The sequence below is a fragment of the Portunus trituberculatus genome, chromosome 49 (genome assembly GCF_017591435.1).
Source record: "Portunus trituberculatus isolate SZX2019 chromosome 49, ASM1759143v1, whole genome shotgun sequence".
Lineage (NCBI taxonomy): Eukaryota > Metazoa > Arthropoda > Malacostraca > Decapoda > Portunidae > Portunus > Portunus trituberculatus.
In genome coordinates this window covers 1,560,167-1,581,237 of record NC_059303.1, presented here as the reverse complement: position 1 = coordinate 1,581,237, position 21,071 = coordinate 1,560,167, and the positions used below count along the sequence as shown (strand labels likewise).

At 41.6% G+C, this 21,071-nt stretch overlaps 1 protein-coding gene across 1 annotated transcript in view; it reads right to left on the bottom strand.

Moving 5' to 3' along the window:
• The window catches only part of LOC123499074 (tubulin-specific chaperone D-like), a 563,551-nt gene that overhangs the window by 413,754 nt on the left and 128,726 nt on the right, over nt 1-21,071 (bottom strand). Inside the window, exon 6 of the mRNA XM_045246676.1 lies at nt 14,843-15,053. Coding sequence (XP_045102611.1) covers nt 14,843-15,053 — 211 coding nt within the window. The remainder of the gene's footprint in view (nt 1-14,842; nt 15,054-21,071) is intronic.

Genomic DNA, 21,071 nt, shown 5'->3' with positions numbered 1-21,071 from the left:
TTCCTGGTATGAGAAAAATTTAGGAGTCATAGTTAGCTCCGATCTCGGTACAAGGAAGCAATGTATTGAGGCCAGAAATAAGGTGAATAGAGTATTAGGTTTCATTTCTAGAAGTGTTAAAAGCAGGAGTCCTGAAGTAATACTAAAATTATACTTGGCGCTGGTCAGGCCACATCTTGACTATGTGGTACAATTCTGGTCCCCACATTTCAGGAAGGACAGCTCTGTTGGAGTCAGTGCAAAGGAGAATGACTAAAAAGATACAGGGAATGAGGGATATTCCCTATGAAGAGAGACTGAAAAAACTTTATTTGCATTCCTAAGAGAGACGTAGGATAAGAGGAGACCTGATAGAAATATTTAAGTGGTATAAGGGTTTTAAAAGAGGGGACATGAATGTAGTTCTTAGGATCAGTAGCAGGGACAGAACCAGAAATAATGGGTTTAAACTTGAAAAATTCAGGTGAGGGAGGGGAATTAATATACGTTGGACATTTACGTTTGTTGGACAAACCTTTCCCCCTATCAGTCCAATTTAGAGAGGATCAACAGTATTAAGACATTCGAGTATTCAGTCTCCACTGTAATATCAAAGCAATAAAATGAAACATAAAACTACCGTATTGGAGATGGACAAAAAAAAAAAAAAAAAAAAAAAAAAAATCGCTATAAATATTTTGGCGCACTTAGGATGTGTGCTGTTGCCACATTCACATTCAACCATTTTCCTGAACTAACAATTCTTGTTTATCTGAAGGTATTTCTGATTTAAAAATCATTTAATTATTACACACATTATAGAGTTGTGGTATTTGTATATAAAGGAGAGAAAAAAGATTGAAAAAAGTAAATATAAAACTCCTCTTCTTTAGTCTGACATTTCGCTACAACGAAGGTTTCATTTTACTACCATCTGCTCGTTTAATGAACACCAAACTCGCTTTAACGAAGTTTTAGCCAGGTAATTTTGTCCAAGTCTGAAAGCCCCGCCGTATCACATAAGCCGACAGGCTTTTCAAAACACCAGGAGCTGCTGATTCTAAGGCCTACCTCAGGAGATATCCTGGGACACCTGTACAATCAAGATTAAGATCAAGATCAAGCACAAGGACTGGCCGCGGTGAGTGTAAACACGCCCTGAAACGCTCGGACCTTTTTTGTGATTTTTTTGTGCTTGCTGCGACCCTGTGTGGATATCTTGTGTTTACAAGATGCCTGTGTGCGACTGTGGCGTGTGTGGTGAAGCCCTGACTGTCAGGATGAGTGCAGTGGCGCGTGAAGGATGTGAGGTCTGGTATGGCTTGTGTTGGATTCAAGTCCAACACCAAGGCACTGGTCAACGACAACCTCATGTACTTCTGTGATCCCTGCAAGGAGATCACCAGAAACATGTGGAAGAGCTACCGGTGCCAGAAAGAGGAGAAGAGTGTACAGACAGAAGATTCTAGTGAGAAGACCGAGAAAAGTATTCAGACCGAAGAGAACTCCAAGGAAGTGAAGAGCAGCCAGACTGAAGAGGACGTTGTGGGACCCCAGCCTAGCATACAAGAGGAAGGACCAAGACAGCAGCACACCATGAAAATGAGGAAAAAGAAGGCACCCATCAGAATTATTGGAGACAGCATGGTGAAGACGATGTCCAGCCAAGTGAAGTGCAGGATGAGAGGGAGTGGTTGCACCAGCCTGAGTGGTGCCAAGATCACGGACATCAGGAAGAAAGTAGAGGAAGAAGCAGCCAGCATGGAGGACGGGATGCTGATCATCCAAGGAGGTGGAAACGGCCTAGAATATGTTGGTGAAGATGAGACGGTGAGGAATGTTGTGGATGCCGTGAGGAGTGTGGAAGGCAAGGGCATGAGTGTGGCCATCGTGGGTGTCATGCAGAGACCCAGGGAAGGCCCGTTCTACGAGCGTCTAAGATCCACCAACAGAAGACTGCAAGAGGAGCTGCTGAAAATGAAGATAGAGTGGATGAAGGAGAAGAAAGGCAAGCTGAGCTTCATCGACATGGACGGCGTGGTAGACCGGTTCAGCTTGTATGAGAAGGACGGAGTGCACCTGAACGACGCAGAGACTGCCAGGATGGGTCAACGGCTGTGTGAGTGGGTGAAGGCAAGGTCGCTGCAGCCGATGGACCAGTGACAGGAGACGACAAAAGCACGCCAGGAAGAAGACACCAGCCAGGCAAGTGAGTGTGTGAGGATTGGATGCATGAATGTGAGAGGAAGGGGTGTGGGTAAGTTTGAGGATATTTCCAGGGAGCTCCAGGAATGGAAGTTCGACATAGTCGGGCTTACAGAGACGCACCTGAGAGGTGAGGTACAAATGGAAGGATGTGAGTTTGCTATGATTGGGAAGGGACGTAAGACTCAGGAGACACAGGGAGGAGGCGTAGCCTTTCTCTATAGGAAAGAAAGTGGACTGAAAGTAGAGGAGCTTGGTGTGGGAACGTGTGAGAGCAGTGAGGATGTGTTGGCAGTGAGAGTGGAGTGCACTGATGGTCGGGGCAGAATGGAGAAGATGGTTCTGGTGGTGGTGTACATGACTGTCATGGGTGAAAGAGCCGAGAGGGAGAACAGGAGGAAGTATGACATATTGAAGAGAGTTGTGAGAGAACATGGAGGGGAGAGAGTGCTGGTGATGGGTGATATGAATGCACATGTAGGAATTCTGGGAGAACGTGTGAACAGGATTTTGTGGATGATTCTCTAACTTGGAGTTAGAGAATCTGAATGTAACTTTGGCTGAGGGATGTGTGACTTGGAGTGCAAGGGAGCAGGAGTCAGCGATAGACTATGTGTTGGTGAATGGAAGAATGCGTGAAATTGTGTCACACATGTGGATAGATGAGGATGGTATGGTGGATATTGTGTCTGATCACAATATGCTGGTTGTGGAATGCCTGTTGCATGGCAGGAAAGAAGTGAAAGTGGTGAGTAAGAAGAGAAAGTGGAGACTGAGAGATGTAGGGTGGGAAAACTTCCAGGTGGACCTGAGTGCAAGAAGCCGGGATGATGGAGGTGTACATGATGTGGAACACATGAATGAGAGACTGGTAGAGGATGTGCGGAGTGCTGCAGAGAGCAAGATAGGGTATGTGAGAGTAGGAAGAAGAAAGAAAGTACGTAAACCATGGTGGAATGATGAAATCAGAGAGGCTAGAAAGGAGCAAAAGAAAAGTAGACAGTGTAGGTGGCTGAGGAAAAAGAGGCATGAAAGTGATGAGGCAGAGAATGAGTACCAGAATGCATGGGAAATGTATGTAAAGCAGCAGAGAGTGACAAAGCAAATGATAGTGAAGGCCAAAGTAAAGTGTGAAAGGAGTGTGACTGAATCTTTAATAGAGAAGGGCATGGAAGGTGGCCGTGAATGGTACAAGTTCTTGAGAGGTGAGAATATGGCAGACAGTGTTGGAGTGGAGAGTTTGAAGGTGAATGGTGAAGTTGTCACAGAGAAGGAAGGAATGAGAGAGGCAATCAGACAGTTCTGGGAAGAAGTGGGTGGTGTAGGTGAGGTGTTTGGAGCGAGAGAAGGATGTGTGACACTGGAGAGAAGGAATGCAGATGAACTGGATGAAAGGATCAGCAGGGAGGAGGTGGAGAAGTGTGTGAAAAGGCAGAAGAATGGGAAGGCAGCAGGGCCGGACGAAATACCATATGAGCTGTATAAAAATGGAGGTGATGTTGTGATTGACAGGATGACTGAGCTTTTTAACCAGGTGTGGGAGGAGGAGAGGGTGCCAAGAATGTGGAATGAGTGCAGGGTGACTCTGCTGCATAAGGGCAGACACAAGAGTAAGAATGAGTTGAAAAATTACAGGCCGATCGCGTTAGTCAATACAGTAGGCAAAGTGTTCAGTGCGGTGTTGAATGCCAGATTGTGTAAGTGGATTGAAAGAGCTGGAGTATTAGGTGAGGAGCAGAATGGTTTCCGTGCAGACAGGAGAGCTGAGGATAACATGTTTGTGGTGAATGAAATGACTGAGAAAAAAAAGAGGGATGGAGGTAAATTGTATTTGGGTTTCCTGGATATAGAGAAAGCTTATGATAGGGTGAATAGAGAAATGCTAGGTAGAGTCCTAGAAAAGATTGGGTTGAGTGCCAAGATAGTCAACATAGTGCGTAGCATGTATGTTGATACCAGAGCTAAGTACAGTTTAGGAGATATAGAAACAGACTGGGTGAGGAGTGAGAGAGGAGTTAGGCAAGGATGTATTTTGTCACCAACCCTTTTCAGCCTGTACACAGAGGAGTTAGCAGCAAGAATGAGAAGGATGAATGCAGGAGTGAGTGTGGGGAATGATAAGATAGGTGTGCTTCTTTATGCAGATGATGTAGTGGTTATGAGTGAGTCAGCAGAGGAGCTGCAAAGTCTGCTGGATGTGGTTGATGGGTATGGAAGAGATTTTGGAGTTAGGTTTAGTAGTGAGAAGAGTAAGGTGATGATTGTGAATAGGTCGGAGGATGAATGTAATGCAGCATGGAGGTTGGGAGAGAATGAGTTGAAGCAGGCACAAGAATACAAGTACTTAGGGATGTGGATGAGTCCGAATGGGTGTGAAAAGTCAAAGAATGAAAAATAAGCTTGGTGAACCAGTGGGTGGGCGTTTAGGAAGCGCAGCAAGAATGAGAGCAAGTAAGTATGATGTGCTGAGAGAAGTGTGGAAGAGTGTGGCTGTCCCCAGTATAATGTATGGTATGGATGTGATTGCATGGAACGAGAGTGAAATTGACAAGTTAGAAGTGGGGCAGTGTAGAGTAGCTAGGCTGGCACTGAATGCACCGAGGTACACGGCAGTAGAAGCCTTAAGAGGGGATATGGGATGGAGCTCTTTAGGAAAGACTTATAAAAGTGACACTTAGGCACAAGATTAGGCTTGAGAGAATGGATGATGCAAGAATAGCAAGGAAGGTGTATCTGTGGAGTGAAAGTGGAAGCAAATGGAGGAAAAGGTGTATGAGAATGACAGAGAGGAATGGTCTACAGGTTGGGTGGGCAGTGAGAATGGCTGGGGTGAATCAGAATCAGCTGGAATGGGTCGTGACAAGAGGAGGCAGAGTGGGAACAGAATGGGATGCGAGGAAGTGGAAAAGTGAGATAGACAGAGATGTGAAGAGTATGGGACTGAATGAGTGGAGGAATGGGATGGAACGAAAGACTACTCTGGAATGGTACAAGGTGAAAGAGGCCCCGATGTATGAGAGGTGGTACGATGGAAGCCTGGGTGGTGATCTCTTTAAAGCTAGGGCACAGTGTATGGACGTGAATGCAAGGAGTTACAGGTGGTCTGAGTCCCGCAGCAAAGTGTGCCAGATGTGTGACTCGGGAGAGGACGAGACGGTGGAGCATGTGATGCTGGAGTGTGTGAAGTATGCCAGAGACAAGTATGAGATGATGCAAGTGGTGTTGACTGAGCTAGGGCATAATAGGAACGAAAGAGTGGAAAAGACGGGGAGGGAGTGGATGGTGGTGCTGCAGGGACTGAGTAGAGAAACGAATGAAAGGATGATTGAGGCGGTGAAGGAGTTTCTGGAGAGAATGTGGCATGCCAGATGTACAGATGGTTACAGCAAAGGACCCTGTTTCCATTTTCTTTTTTTTTTTCCTTTTTTTTCTGTGTGCCTTTTTTTGTCGTCTACAGGAGCTGCCGATCCAAAGGCCCGGCTCAGGAGTGATCCTGAGTCGCCTGTAGTATCAAGATCAAGATCAAGATTTTTTTTTTTTTTCTTTTTTTTTTTTTTTTTTTTTTTTTGTCCTCTACAGGAGCAGCCGATCCAAAGGCTTGGCTCTAGAGCAATCCCGAGCCACCTGTAGCATCAAGATAAAGATCAAGATCGTAGACAACACGCGCACCACTCACTACCCTGTTCAAAACATAACAGTATCAGCAGCAGCTGACCACCAAAATGCCCTGCAATGTGGCCTACTAGTGTTCTTAAGAAGACCAGGAAGTCTCTTACTCTCGAAATGAAGCTGGATATTATTCACAGACAAGAGAGGGGAGAAAACTATAGCATTGCTTACCACCATCTTGACTCCATCTACTGTCTCTACAATTTTCAAGTCAGAAAACTCTATTAAGAAGGCTGGTGAGACCATATCTTCCTTGCAAGTTAAAAGAACCACCTGAACTTGTGATTCTACAATAGATAAAATGGAAAGCCTTGTGGAAATGCGGTACATAAGTTTTGTATGCGGTATTCTACAGGTTGTCGATTAGTGTTTTTCCCATTTCACTCTCCCTCCCTTCATAAATTTAAGATCATCAACATTATAAAGTTACATACATACATACATTAGTGTACATTATATATAATGACTTAAATTAAACTACTGTCAAGGCTTTCACTCACGGTCGGTTTGCTCCCAAAGAAGAGATTACGTTATCCCTGTCTCAGGAGTTTTAAGGGTCTGGATATTAAGAGAAAATCTCACTCTCCCCAGCTGTCCGTGGCCTCTACTTACTGCACAACACAATTATAACTCTGCTTACCTCCAACAGTCTCCCAATGCTTCACTCTGGTGTTATGATCAGTTACATCAATAATTGGAATAATTCAAAAGCAAGGCATATATAAACATAGGTATATTACATAAAGTGCGGGATTTATTGTTATTGTTGGTGGTTGCCCGCCTCATGCTTGAATACAATAACACCCTGCTTCAGTTCCACCACACCGTCGCCCCTGGCAAGAGTGTTATCCTACTTCTGCGTTTACTGACTCAAGTTCTTAGTATCTTGCTCAATGGCACCAAAGAGAAAACTTCTTAGTGACAGCAGTGATGCTAAGAAAAGGAAAACCATTATGCTATAAGAAAGAGAGGACATAATTAAAAGACATGAGAAGGGAGGCAGCAGCTGTGTGTGAGGGAGGGAAGAAAATGGGAAGCCCGTTACCATGACAACGGGGAGGTTGACGACCTTGAGGGCTCGCACACCCATCACAACAATAACAACTCCGGAGCCTTCGCCTGGGCCACACGACACTCGCAGCTGACTTGCACCATCCGCACCTGTCTGCTGATCCCTATTGCCCTTTCCTATTGCATTTCCTGCCCCGCTGCCCACGCTTCTACTCCCACCGCACTACACTATGCTCCCAGCTGTCCCCCTTGGGCGTCACAACATTCGACCTGCCCACCCTCCTGGCGGCCTCAGGCGTCCACCCCTCTCGGCAACCTGCAGTCCTTCACGTTCGTGGCCCTAATCAACAACAAAAACAAACTTGTGTTTCATATTCCTACGTAGTTGTAAATAATATAACAATATAACCTTTAACTTACCTGAATGACCATAAACAATGATTGGTTGAAAACTCGATAATATGCTTTGAAATGTACGGAAACTCGAGTTACGTACAAAATCGACTTACGTCATGTTTCAGGAACGTAACTCTGACGTAAACCGAGACCTTACTGTATAGGTAATGCATGAAATAATACAGAAATAAAATATCAATGGTACACATATAAATCATAGAAAAAATATTAATTTCATAAGAAGTAACCCAGTGGACGACACTACTCCAGATCAGTGGTCCCCACAAATCTCAAATGAGATAAGATCCAAGGCCACAGTTGGACACATGGATTGCTATCAATCAATGCTCTCAAAATTCATCATTAACTCCACAAATCAAGAAATGCCGTAGTAACATCCCATCAACACTCCTAATTCAACACAGTATGAGCAAAAGCAAAATATCCCCAAAATCACGCTCCACCTCACACCTCACCCGTGCTCTCCCTCAGCTGACGCCACGACCTCCTAAAGACTCGTCACCAACAAGAAAACACCACACAACCCATGAAAAGTCTCCGAGATCCACTTATAGTCACCATTCCTACTATGCGGTCCTTCCCGCTCAAAAGCCTCTCCACATCACCACTTGTTTTCACCACAGCTGGTCTTGCTAGACCTTATAAACACCACAAAAATCTCACAGACAACACCACCAACCTTTAGGACTGGAGCACAAATAACCAACACACTTTATACCAACGACATCACCACAAAATTTCTCCAACACCACCAAAACACATCCATCCAGGAGGCGCCTGCTGAGGAAGAGAGAAACAAAAGGAGCGCGGGCTCTCACAATGCAACGGGGGCAACAAAAAATGCATAGCCTTGCGCAAAGACATTACTCCTTATTCTTCATCTAAATTCACTCATCATAAACATAATAATAATAATATATATAGACAATAAAATAAAGAAAATCAAGGCACAAACCGTAACACTACCTAAATGTTTAACTTCATCATTTTTACTTTCATTAAACCTTTGAGTGTACTATGATGCACTCTTGCTTTGTTTACTCTCAATGGAAATTCAAGTCAGGAGTTAAACTTGTTATAATCGGTTCGCTTAACGAAGTTTCGCTTAACGAAGTGTTTTTTTAGGAACGTAAGCCCTTCGTTAACCAGGGATTGCCTGTGTGTATATATATATATATATATATATATATATATATATATATATATATATATATATATATATATATATACAGTAAGTCCTCATTATACAATACATATGTGTTCCTGAAAACCTTACTGCATATCAAAATTACCGTATACCGAACCCATTATAACATGTAATAATAGGAGATGTGTTCCAGCACATCAAAAGTCACCCCTACAGACATGGAAATAGATGGAAATAGTCATATAAAAAAAAATGTAACGTACTGCACAACAGAAATAAACAAAATGTTATTATTTACTTTTCACTCACACCGTATTCTATCAGATGATGTCCCTCCCGAGGTTAAGGGACAGTACAGATTTCACCCCTTAGTCATAATATCCACAAAAAACACGCCATAAGGATTTCACTTGTGTTCAGTGGGAAACGCAAGAAGAGACTGATTGTTGTGGTGGCCGCACAGCGTGGTGGCGCTACGGTACGGTGTAAACAAAACACGAGCAGATATCATATATGTGAATTTTTCTTACCATAAATAGAATCGAGGGTAGTAATTACAAAACACCGTAACTATGAATTTACTGGATAACGAAGTATCGTATAAGGAGGACTTACTGTATATATATATATATATATATATATATATATATATATATATATATATATATATATATATATATATATACTCGATCCTCGAATCAACGGACCTCCCATCAACGGATTTCGGAAACTACGGACAAATTCTGGAATCCGGTTTAATCTACGGACGAATATTAAAATGCGCGCGATTGTCTGTTACCGGCAAATTATTGTCCGGTAGGTGGCGGGCCAGTCACATCATCAGCTGTTGGCCACCATGTTTAATCTTCAGTCTGTGCATTTTCAACCAACAGCGAACATTGTCCAGTGCTTACCAGGGCTTTTTTATGTATTTGTACCCTTCCCACGAGTGCTTAACCTATCCAAAAAAGCCTCCTAAACCTAGTAAACCAGTGAAGCGTAATCGAAAGGCTCTTCCAGTGGCTGCTAAGCTTGAACTAATACGAAAATTAGAAAATTTTACGTATTTTACGTACATTTTAGTTTTTTACGTACTTTTGCAATCTACAGACCAGGTCGTGCATGCATTTGTCCGTTATTTCGAGGGTCGAGTGTATATGTATGTATGTATGTATGTATGTATGTATATATATATATATATATATATATATATATATATATATATATATATACAGGTGTCCCTCGGTTAACGATCGACTACTTAACGATATTTCGCTCATACGATCCCTCCAAATTAATCCCTATTTTTTGGTTAACGATCGCCAAAATTCGGTTAACGATCGGATTGACCAATCGCAATCGCGATCGCAATCGCGATCGCAGCGCCTCCATCCACCCGCGGCCCGTGCAGTAAACACACCACAGTCTTTCCGCTGTTTTGATTGTGCAACAACAACTCTATCACGCTCGCTCTAAACTTCTTTTTGTGCTTATTTGTGATCAAGTGAACTTAGTGATGGCTTCCAAGCGACCCAACGATTGTTCTCCACCGGGAGATAAGGCTAAAAATCGAGAAAGAGCATTGGCCTTGATATTAAGTTGAACATTGTGACTCGTCATGAGGGTGGTGAAGGGGTAAACTCTATTGCTCGTGCCCTTGGTTTATCTCAATCAACTGTATCAACAGTTCTCCAGAAAAAGTACAAGTGAAGCAGCAGGCCAACCAAGTCACAAACCTGCACAAACACACAACAACTCGTAACAGGGAACCGATTATGGAAAAATTGGAACGTTTGCTGAGGCTATGGATTGAAGACCACACACACCGCCGCATGCCTCTTTCTACCCAACTCGTTACTACTAAGGCACTGAGCCTGTGGGAGGACCTGAAACCAGAATTCAACATAGGCGAGACAGTGTCCTTCAAGGCCAGTAAGGGGTGGTTTGAACGTTTCAAACATCGTGGGAGTCTACACAACCTCAAGGTTAGTGGGGAGGCAGCGAGTTCGGATCAACCGCTGCAAACGCCTTCAAGCCTTTGCTTAAAGAGCGCATCGAGGAAGGAGGTTATTCAGCCAAGCAGGTTCTAAACTTTGACGAGACAGGCCTGTATTGGAAGAAGATGTCATCGAGAACGTTTATAGCAAAGGAGGAGAAGTCGGCACCAGGATTCAAGGCATCTAAAGACAGGTTAACATTATTGGTGGGGGGGAATGCCGCTGGTGATCTTAAGCTTAAACCATGCCTTATTTACCATTCCCAAAACCCAAGAGCTCTGTCTGGCTATATTAAGGAATATTTGCCCGTAGTATGGAAGGCAAACAAAAGGGTGGATGACGACTGTTATCATGCAAAGTTACGTGACAGGATACCTCTCCAAATTCCTAAAAGAATATGCTGCCCAAAACAACATTGCTAACAGATTTCTCTTGCTGTGTGACAACGCCCCAGCCACCCAGAGAGCATGAATGACTGGGCAGATAATATTGAGGTCATGTTTATGCCCCAAACACAACTGCCCTCATCCAGCCGATGGACCAAGGAGTCATCGCTACTTTCAAGGCCTATTACCAGCGGCGCACCATGAAACAGCTGTTGGCCTGCATTGACACCCCTGACAAGCCGACCATGAAACAATTTTGGAAGGATTATAACATTAAAAAGGGGATCGACAACATCGACGAGTCATGGAAGGAGGTGTCCAAGTCGGCAATGAATGGATGTTGGCGTAATTTGTGGCCTGAGTGCGTGGAACGTAAACAGGAAGTCCCTGTCGATGTTACAGCAGTAAGGAAAGACATCGTTCATATCTCCCATAAGGCAGGCTTCAATGAGGTGGACGAGAATGACGTACAAGAACTGCTGGACAGTCATTCTGAGCCTCTCCAACGACGACCTCATGGAGTTGGAGAAACAAAATACTTTGGAGGAAATGGAGGAGGACAAGGAGCCTGAAAGAACCCTCTCCGTCAAGATTTTCGAGGAGATTTTTAATCATATTAACCAGGCCATACATCTTCTCCAGGAGAATGACCCCAACCCAAACCGAAGTAATGGCGTGACTAATGCTATAGAAAATGACATGAAAGTGTATAAAGAACTATTTGAGGCAAAGAAAAGGATGGCAAAACAGACAGTCATCTCATCTTTCTTCAAACCACTCACCGCCCAAGCAACCCCATCCACATCCCAAGCAACCCCATCTACCGATCAAGCAACTCCATCCACCTCCCAAGCTACCCCATCCACCTCAAAAGCAATCCCATCTACTTCCATAGGAGTCATCTCGTCGTACTTCAAAGTTCGTCCTGCTACCTCGAAAAAAACTCCACCCACTTCCAAAACAACTCCATCCACCTCCAAAACAACTCCACCCACATCCAATCTATCCTTCACATCCACCGTAACCTTGAGTGACGATGAGGAGAGCCTGGATGACCCACCCCCACTGGAAAACGTATTCTCTCAAGAATTTGAAGGGTTTGAAGCAGCTGACCGAGTTTGGGTCGGTGTGGGCATGATGAGATTTAATCCTCCAAGGCCCTGTGTCCCTCGGGGCACAAAACAACACACTACGCATATCACATCCACTCCTCAAGGTAAGTACTACCAATTCTAAAGGTGTAAATAACAACTAACAACATAGAAAGTGTCGTTTATTTACGCATCGCGAAATACATGTATGTAGTTGATAATTTCAAATCCCTCAGTTAGCGATCGTTTCGGTTAGCGATCTGTTTTTGGGAAACGTAACCCTATCGTTAACCAAGGGATACCTGTATATATATATATATATATATATATACTATAAAGTTAGACCCCATAAAACATACAACCACATCCATTTTAACGAATTTCCTGGGTTTGAATTTGCCGAGTGAGGGACCAAACATGGCACCTTCGCTGTGATTGTCTGGCTCCCCGCCTGTCTCTAGCGCTCCTGGGACCGGATCCATGATTCTTTAACATCAGAGCAACCTCCTGCCGCGAAATGGCTTCCATGAATGCTTGAGGGATCGAGGTTGCTCTGAGAACACCACCTTTGGAGGTGGTGTTAGACTCAAATGCATTTATGTTCACAAAGCATTTCTTCTTCTTGAAATCTTACATGGAATACCAAAAAATAAAGCAGAGATGAGATCGGCCACAGCAGAAGAGGCGGAGACTCAGCGACTGCGCTTCTTCTTCTTGTGACCCTTTTAGCCTGGCATGTTGTCTTTCACCACTATATTAAATTTAGGTTTCCACTCCTCTATTGCCTGCTATAATGGATATCATATCTTAGTATTCATATACGCTCATTCCATGAGGATAACCTGGACTCCGTGGCACTGAGTGATAGTGAATTACTAATGAAATTCACTATCACTCAGTGCCACAGAGTCCAGATTATCCTCATGGCATGAGTGTATATGAATACTAAGATATGATATCCATTATAGCAGGCAATAGAGGAGTGGAAACAAATTTAATATCGTGGTGAAAGACAAGCCAGGCTAAAAAGGTCACAAGAAGAAGAAGCGGCCGAGTTGCTGTGAGTCTCCATCTACTCTGCTTTGGCCGATCTCATCTCTGCTTTATATTTTGGTATTCCAAGTAAGATTTCACTTTATGCATTACAAAACAATCCTTTCTTAGGGGGCAAGGTTTGTAAAAAGCTAATACATTTTTTTTTTTTTTTTTTACCCATGTGGTGTGTTGGGGACCAGTCCAGAACGCATCCCCCCTATTTCCATTATTTCCTATGGGAAAATTACGTCCGCTTAACGAATTTCCGTTCTACGAACAGCTTTGACACCCCCTATCCTGTTAGTTAAGTATTGATTGATATGTATATATATGTATATATATATATATATATATATATATATATATATATATATATATATATATATATATATATATATATATATATATATATATATATATATATATATATATATATATATATATATATATATATATATATATATATATATATATATATATATATATATATATATATATATATATATATATATATATATATATATGAATTAGTAAATCTGTGCCATAGAGCTGACTTCGATGAAGTTGATGATAATGATGTTCAAGATCTTTTGGAAAGCTATGCTGAATCTCCCTCAAATGATGAACTTATAGAGCTAGACAAGGCATCACAGAAGGCAGAAAAGAGGGAGACAAGGAAGAACCTTTGCGTGGCCTGGACATCAAAACTCTTAGAGAATGTCTCGGTGGTATTGAAAAAGTTTTGGAAACCCTGAAGGAACGTGATCCAAATCCTGCCAGGAGTAGCAAAGTGGTTCATGACAGAGAAAAGTGTCAATATTTATCAAGAAATCTATGATGAAAAAACAAAACTAAACAGTTCTCCATTTACTCATTCTTCAAGCCAGTCAGACATGCCATCCCTATCACACAAGCCTACCCTGCTACAGCTGGCCCTTCCTCAATATCCTCTTTCTTCAAACCATTGAAACGTGCCGACCCTGCTAGAGCTGGCCCTTCTACATCTGCTTCCAACAGTGCAGACAACAACGTCTTATCCTCGTCTGCCCACTCAGCAGAAATCCCTACTGTCCCTTAGCCTCGGGAAGGACATCATCTGATAGAATACAAGGCAACTGAATGGTAAATAAAAAACATTCTCTGTTTATTTCCTTTGCACACTACTTTACTTTTTTTTATATGATTTCTAATGATTATTTTCATGTATTTTTATTTCTGTGTGGGTGACTTTCAACGTGCTGGAATGCATTCCCTATTGTTACATGTTATAATGGGTTTGGTATATGGTAAATTCGATATGCGGTAAGGTTTTCAGGAACGCATATGTACCGTATAATGAGGACTTACTGTATATTATATACATATATGAAGCAATTCATAACTCTATTTAGATTATATGCAGTAAATAAAAAATATACAAGAAAATGCAACCTACCATGACCCTTATTTTTTGAAAAAGGATGACACTGTATAGGTTAAGATGCTTTGCTAGTTTAGTTTCCCTTTATTTCTATTATAATATGCTTCGGCTTCTTAAAACCACTATCATTAACACATTTCACTATCTTGGAAGGCAAAATGAAGGCCAATTTAATGTGAAAAGCAAAATAGCAAATCAACAAGAAATATGATTTTACAGTGTGGTACCATGAGAACAACTGACGCTCGATGCGATGCCATCTCATGCCAAAGCAAGCAACTCTGTTCATGGACAAAATTTCATTCATGGACCAAGACAAATTTTTTTAAAAATGTTTATTCTTCAACTGATACATTATGCAATGGGGCATTCATGAAACTAAGTTCCACTATATTTCTTATAGTACTAATGATGTTCTTGTTGATAATATTAATGATGACAATAATAGTGATGATTAGCCCTGCTCTATGAAAGGTGGCACTCACCAATGCGTTGGATAACCTTCATGGCAAGCTTTCTTATTGGTGTGTCTGTGGAGCAAGTAACACCACAAGCTACCAGCCGAGGCAACACCTTTTGTGAGAACTCCAACATTTCCTCCCGTTTGCCATGCTTGAAGATGAGACCAAGGGTTCTTAGCACACCAAGCTTGTGGAACACATCATACACACTGCCTTGGGACTCTTTCTCCAACACCTGTGGATTGGTAATGAATCTTAGATAGATTGTTCCACTCTAAATTATACTTCAGGGTGATCATTTAGCATATTCCATGTTTGTATACTACCATTTATTATTTACTATGAAAATGCAATAGAAGAATATTACACAATCTTGTACACCCATAAATAAAAAGTACCTTGAGTCAGGATGCTTCTCTATTTTTAGATGCCTCATTGAGTATACTTGATGTTTGTTCTTAAGAACTCCCCTCAAAGACATGGATATTGACCACCTCACAAAAACACTGATGTTATGTAGAGGCTAGAAAACCTCAGTATCTCAGAAACAAAGCCAAAGGAGTTCATACAGCTGTCACCTCAAACCCCTCAAGTCATATCTACCTATATCTAAGCCCACCAATAGTAATGCCCTATCACACTAAGGATTTAAATTTTGTCTTGCATTTTCCCATTCTAAACAATTCAATCTAAACATTGCCAATGGATTTGCTACTGATTGAATTTAACATATAAAAATGCAACATAAATATATAGACTCATTTGTACACTATACTCAGAAAGTATGAACATTTCCTCACTTTAAGAGGGATGGGGGATCCATCAGTGGAGGGAGGATGAGCATTGTTACAAGATTCAAACGGTAATAAACACATGTCAGAGCAGCCATCACCCACCTCTGCCTGAGCCATACCACACCCAACGCTCACACTTGCACCACCTACGCCTGCCTCCTGATCCCTTCTGTCCTCGGTGTAGGACTACCCCTGAGACCATCAAACATTTCCTGCTCTACTGCCCACGTTTCCACTCTCACACCACTGCACTATGCTCCCAGCTCTCCACCCTGGGTTTCATAACATTCGACCGGCCCATCCTTCTGGTGGCCTCAGGAGGAGTCCACCCCTACTGGCAACCTGCTGTCCTTTGCCTTATCTGGGCCTTCTTGAGGCAGACTGGCCGGCTACCACACCTGTGATATCCACACTGGACTACCCCATGGCTTGCAAGGATCCATAGATCTTCGCAACCTTAATGCTAACAACAACAAAGAAAGCCACAGCAGTTGTGGCCTTTGTGGCAAAACCAAGAAAATGCATATGCATATGTATACTGTAATCCTGGGAAAGTTCTAGCTATCTGGAGTGGATGTTCCTCGTTCTGCGTATCATAGGCCAATGTCATAATCCCTTACACAAATTTATGCCGAATTTGGGGTGGCAGTGAATTTGACCGGGTGGGTGGCGCACGAGATATGGAAGTCGAACCTTAAGGATTGGGTATTAACTGAATTTGAATTGGCGATGATTCAAACTGCGAACGGTCAAATCACGAGGATCCCCTGTATTTATATAATACAGTAATCGCTCGCATATCCGGATCGCCACTATCCGGAATTCCCTACTATCCAGAGCTGCCCCCAAGCATATTCAAACCTACCACGTGAGCGATCCCTCGATCCCACTAGGCAGCACACAGACAGCACTTAGCCAGACGGAACACACCGTTTTCCTCTAGCGTCAATTTTTAGCAAAACTAAGATCTATGGTTTCTAACCAAAACTTTTATAATAAAATTTATTTTCTTGGTAATGCTATAATCTCAACTTAATGGCATCTTCATAAGTAGAAGTAAATATATTTTGTGTGTGTGTGTGTGTGTGTGTATATATATATATATATATATATATATATATATATATATATATATATATATATATATATATATATATATATATATATATATATATATATATATATATATATATATATATATATATATATATATATATATATATATATATATATATATATATATATATATATATATATATATATATATATATATATATATATATATATATATATATATATATATATATATATATATATATATATATATATATATATATATATATATATATATATATATATATATATATATATATATATATATATATATATATATATATATATATATATATATATATATATATATATATATATATATATATATATATATATATATATATATATATATATATATATATATATATATATATATATATATATATATATATATATATATATATATATATATATATATATATATATATATATATATATATATATATATATATACACAGGTTGAAACTCCCAAATCCGGCAACCACCAGACCTTAGACTTGCCAGACCATGGAAAATTCCGAACTACACTCGTGCCTCGGTTTTAAAGACCCCCATTTAACGAATTTCGGAAGCTACGGACAAATTCTGCAGATTCCGATTTTATTTGAAAGTCCCGCGCACTATGGACAAAGTACATTGGTTCCAAAATTGACAGCTAGTTGGCAGGCAGTCGCCTTGTTTACACGTGTCTCAGGACGTGCATCGCATTCCTCCATATTTTTTTCCCCCTTTTTTTCTGTGTTGTGCTTGAATTCTTGTACCAGTGATACAAATTCATTCACCATGCCGTCTGGAGCTTCAGTAGAAAGAAAGAAAAGGGTTAATTTAACCATGGCACAGAAACTCGAGTTGATAAGAAAGTTGGAAATGGCGCGTCCGTCAAGGCGGTGTGTGAACAGTATGGTGTAAAAAAACAAACCGTTTCAGATATCCGTAGGGCTAAGGCCAGCTAACTGAGTATGCTGTGAAGTATTCTGTTGATGGTTATGCAAGTATGAGTGGTTCTGTAGCACCCCGCAAGCATATGAAGATTGGTAGTCAGAAGCAGTTAGATGAAGCTGTGTACAAATGGTATGTGCAGCAGAAGGCTTGTGGGAACAAGGTCACTTCTGGAACAATATGTAATGCGTGTGAACAGCTCAGTAAGCATTTAGGTATTCAGTTCAATGCTAGTGATGGTTGGTTATGGCATTTCAGAAACAGGTATGGATTGCGTGATTCGGTGGTGAGGGAAGCTGGCAGTGCAGATACGGTCAGTGCTGAGGTCTACCGGGTCAAGCTTAATGAGTTGATTAAGGATGAAGGCCTTCCTATGTCCCAAGTGTACAACGCAGATGAAACAGACTTATTTTGGCGCTCACTACCCAAGAATACTCAGGCACGGAAGGATGAAGAAGTTATGAGGGGGAAGAAGATGTGTAAGGAGAGGATTTCGGCGCTTTGTTGCGCTAACGCCGACGGTATGCACCGACATAAGCTGGTGATTGTTGGCAAGTATGCTCGTCTCCGTGCATTAAAAGATCACATACACACCTTACCAGTCAACTATTACCACTCCAGGAAAGCTTCGTTTAATGTTTCAATTTTCTCTGACTGGTTTTTTAAGCATTTTGTACCAGAAGTACGACAGTACCAGGAGGATGTCTTGAAGTTTCACCCTGACGACGTAAGAGCTCCTCTTCTGCTAGATAATGCGCCTGCTCACCCTAGTGCTGACAAGCTTGTAAGTGCTGATGGCAAAATACGTGTCTTGTATTTGCCTGCCAACACCACATCACTCATCCAACCAATGGACCAAGGTGTCATCAGTGCGGTGAAAAGGAGATACTAACAACTTTACTTAGATGAGGTTATGGTGGTAATCGAGACTGAGGAAGACAAACAAAACGACAGCAGGGGCCTGCGCACACGAGAACATCAAGAGTTACACAATCAAATCTGCAATTTTTAACTTCACTAATTTGTGGAAAGACTTGAAAATTTCTACCTTAGCAAACAGCTGGAAGAAACTTCTACAGAACACTGAACCTGATTACGACTTTGAGGGATATGAAGCCAGCAATTTCCACCGTGTTCTACAGCGCGCAGACGAAAAAGACGTAACATTGGAAGATGTTCAAGAATGGCTGGATGAGAATGATGCTGATCTGGGATACCAAATACTCTTGGATGAGGAGATTGCTGCGGAGGTGACCAGTACCCACAGGAGTAGCAGCAGTGATGACGAAGACGAGATGCCGGTAGCACTGCCAAGACTGTCGGAGGTGAGGAGCTGTATGGACACTGTGCTACAGTTTGTGGAATTTACCAAGAGCAGAGATCTGAGTCTTCACTACAGTAACCTAAGATTGTTTAGAGAGGCCATAATTAAGGAATAATATCAAAGTGGTAAACAGTTAAAATTAGACACATTTTTCAAACCAGTAACTCTGCGCTCACCTCAGGCACCAGGGTTACCAACCAGTCCACCATCACCACAACCCTCCACCTCACGTACAGGTACTAACACCCCACCAGCACAGCACCAGCACAGTAGTATTTCAGGTACAGATCCATTGGAGCTGCAAAGCTCCAGTGACTCAGAATAAATTTCTGGAGGCCCCACTATACGATCACGGCAGATACCAGCATACCAACAGCACAACATCTCTTCACCATCCATGGTAAGTCTAATTTCATGTATTAAAAATGTTGTTGATATCAGCCACTATTAGCATACCATATACGTATCAGCTGGAAGCTACGGACAATCGGAACTATCAGACCAGTCTTCCCCCCTTTTAAAAAAGTCCGTAAAACCGAGGCATGGGTGTATAGGTGGTCCCCAAAACACCCTCTATATACTTACCCTGCATCATACAAGTGTAGCTGTAACATTGTTTTGATATATGATAGTTGTACATGAAAATATACATGCAGAAGTATATAGAAAAACACGTTGTAAATTAAGTTCAGCATGGAACATTTTTGCCTGCGCCATTATCATCTTGCCGGACACAGGGACATTACCAGCGCGCCGAAGCTTAAATCACTGTTTTTACCCTCCTTAAGTGATCTACGAACCTCCATGTTCTTCTTGCTCTCACACTCACTGTAAAACTTGAGAAGTTGATTCTTCTGCTTTTTTATATCATAGACGGTTGATACTGTTGACATAGGCTCCGCACTGAAACACCTTTATCTAGCTATTTCAATAGGTCCACTTTCTGTTGCACTGATATTGTCATATGTTCGAGCTTTTTCTTTGGTTCACACACAACACTATCACTTCCTGGTCGCTTGGAAGCCATGTTTAGGGGCAAATATTACAGAAAAAATGTTTACGCACCTAGGGGGGTGCTGCTTCCAATGAGTGGTAGCGTGGTACTGATCTAAATTTGACCCAGAATGCTCGGGCTCCAAAACACAGTATAGCACCGCCGCATCCTAGCAGCGGTCCGGCAAATTACTACAGCCATTTCAAAAATTCCGGCACACAAAAATTTTGCCGGATTACAGGTGTTGCCGGATGAAAGAATACCGGATTAAGGAGGTTCAACCTGTATATATATATATATATATATATATATATATATATATATATATATATATATATATATATATATATATATATAATATATATATATGTATATATAATTGTTCCAGCCTAGCAGTGAAAAGTGGTTCAGTTGTTTGTTTACATTTCTCTGTGAGACGCTCCAAGGCAGAACTTCCAAGTATCAAATGGCCAAGATGAGCTACTCCTTCATTTATGAGTTTATTTTTTTGACAATTAAATAACCTTTCCGTAAGGAAGCCATTTTTAAATGTCTTGTGTGATTGTGTCACAGCCTGACTCACGTCCTACACAGTACTTGGCCAGGAGTCAAGTAGGGAGGTGTGTCATTTAGCTCTCTAATTTTTGCCTGACAGGTATACATTGACGAGAATTAAAATGAGAAACATCAAGAAGAGAAGACAACTAGAAACAAACAAACAAATGTATTGTTGGGAGACAGCTGGTCTTTCAATTCTGGCCTCCCCTCTCCCCTCAGTCATATGTATTATCTCCCCCTCCAAGACTCTGCCTCACCCATGCCTCACTGCCAGGCTTCTCCACCATCTTTCTATATCATAAGACTGTTATGATCTTTTCAAACACTTTTTTTTTCCTTACTGCCTTCATCATCACAACTTTACATGACAGAGCTCTCACAAGGCCCGGTAGCTCAGTGGTTAGAGCGCTGGCTTCACAAGCCAGATGACCGGGGTTCGATTCCCCGGCCGAGTGGATATATTTGGGTGTGTCTCCTTTCACGTGTAGCCCCTGTTCACCTAGCAGTGAGTAGGTACGGGATGTAAATCGA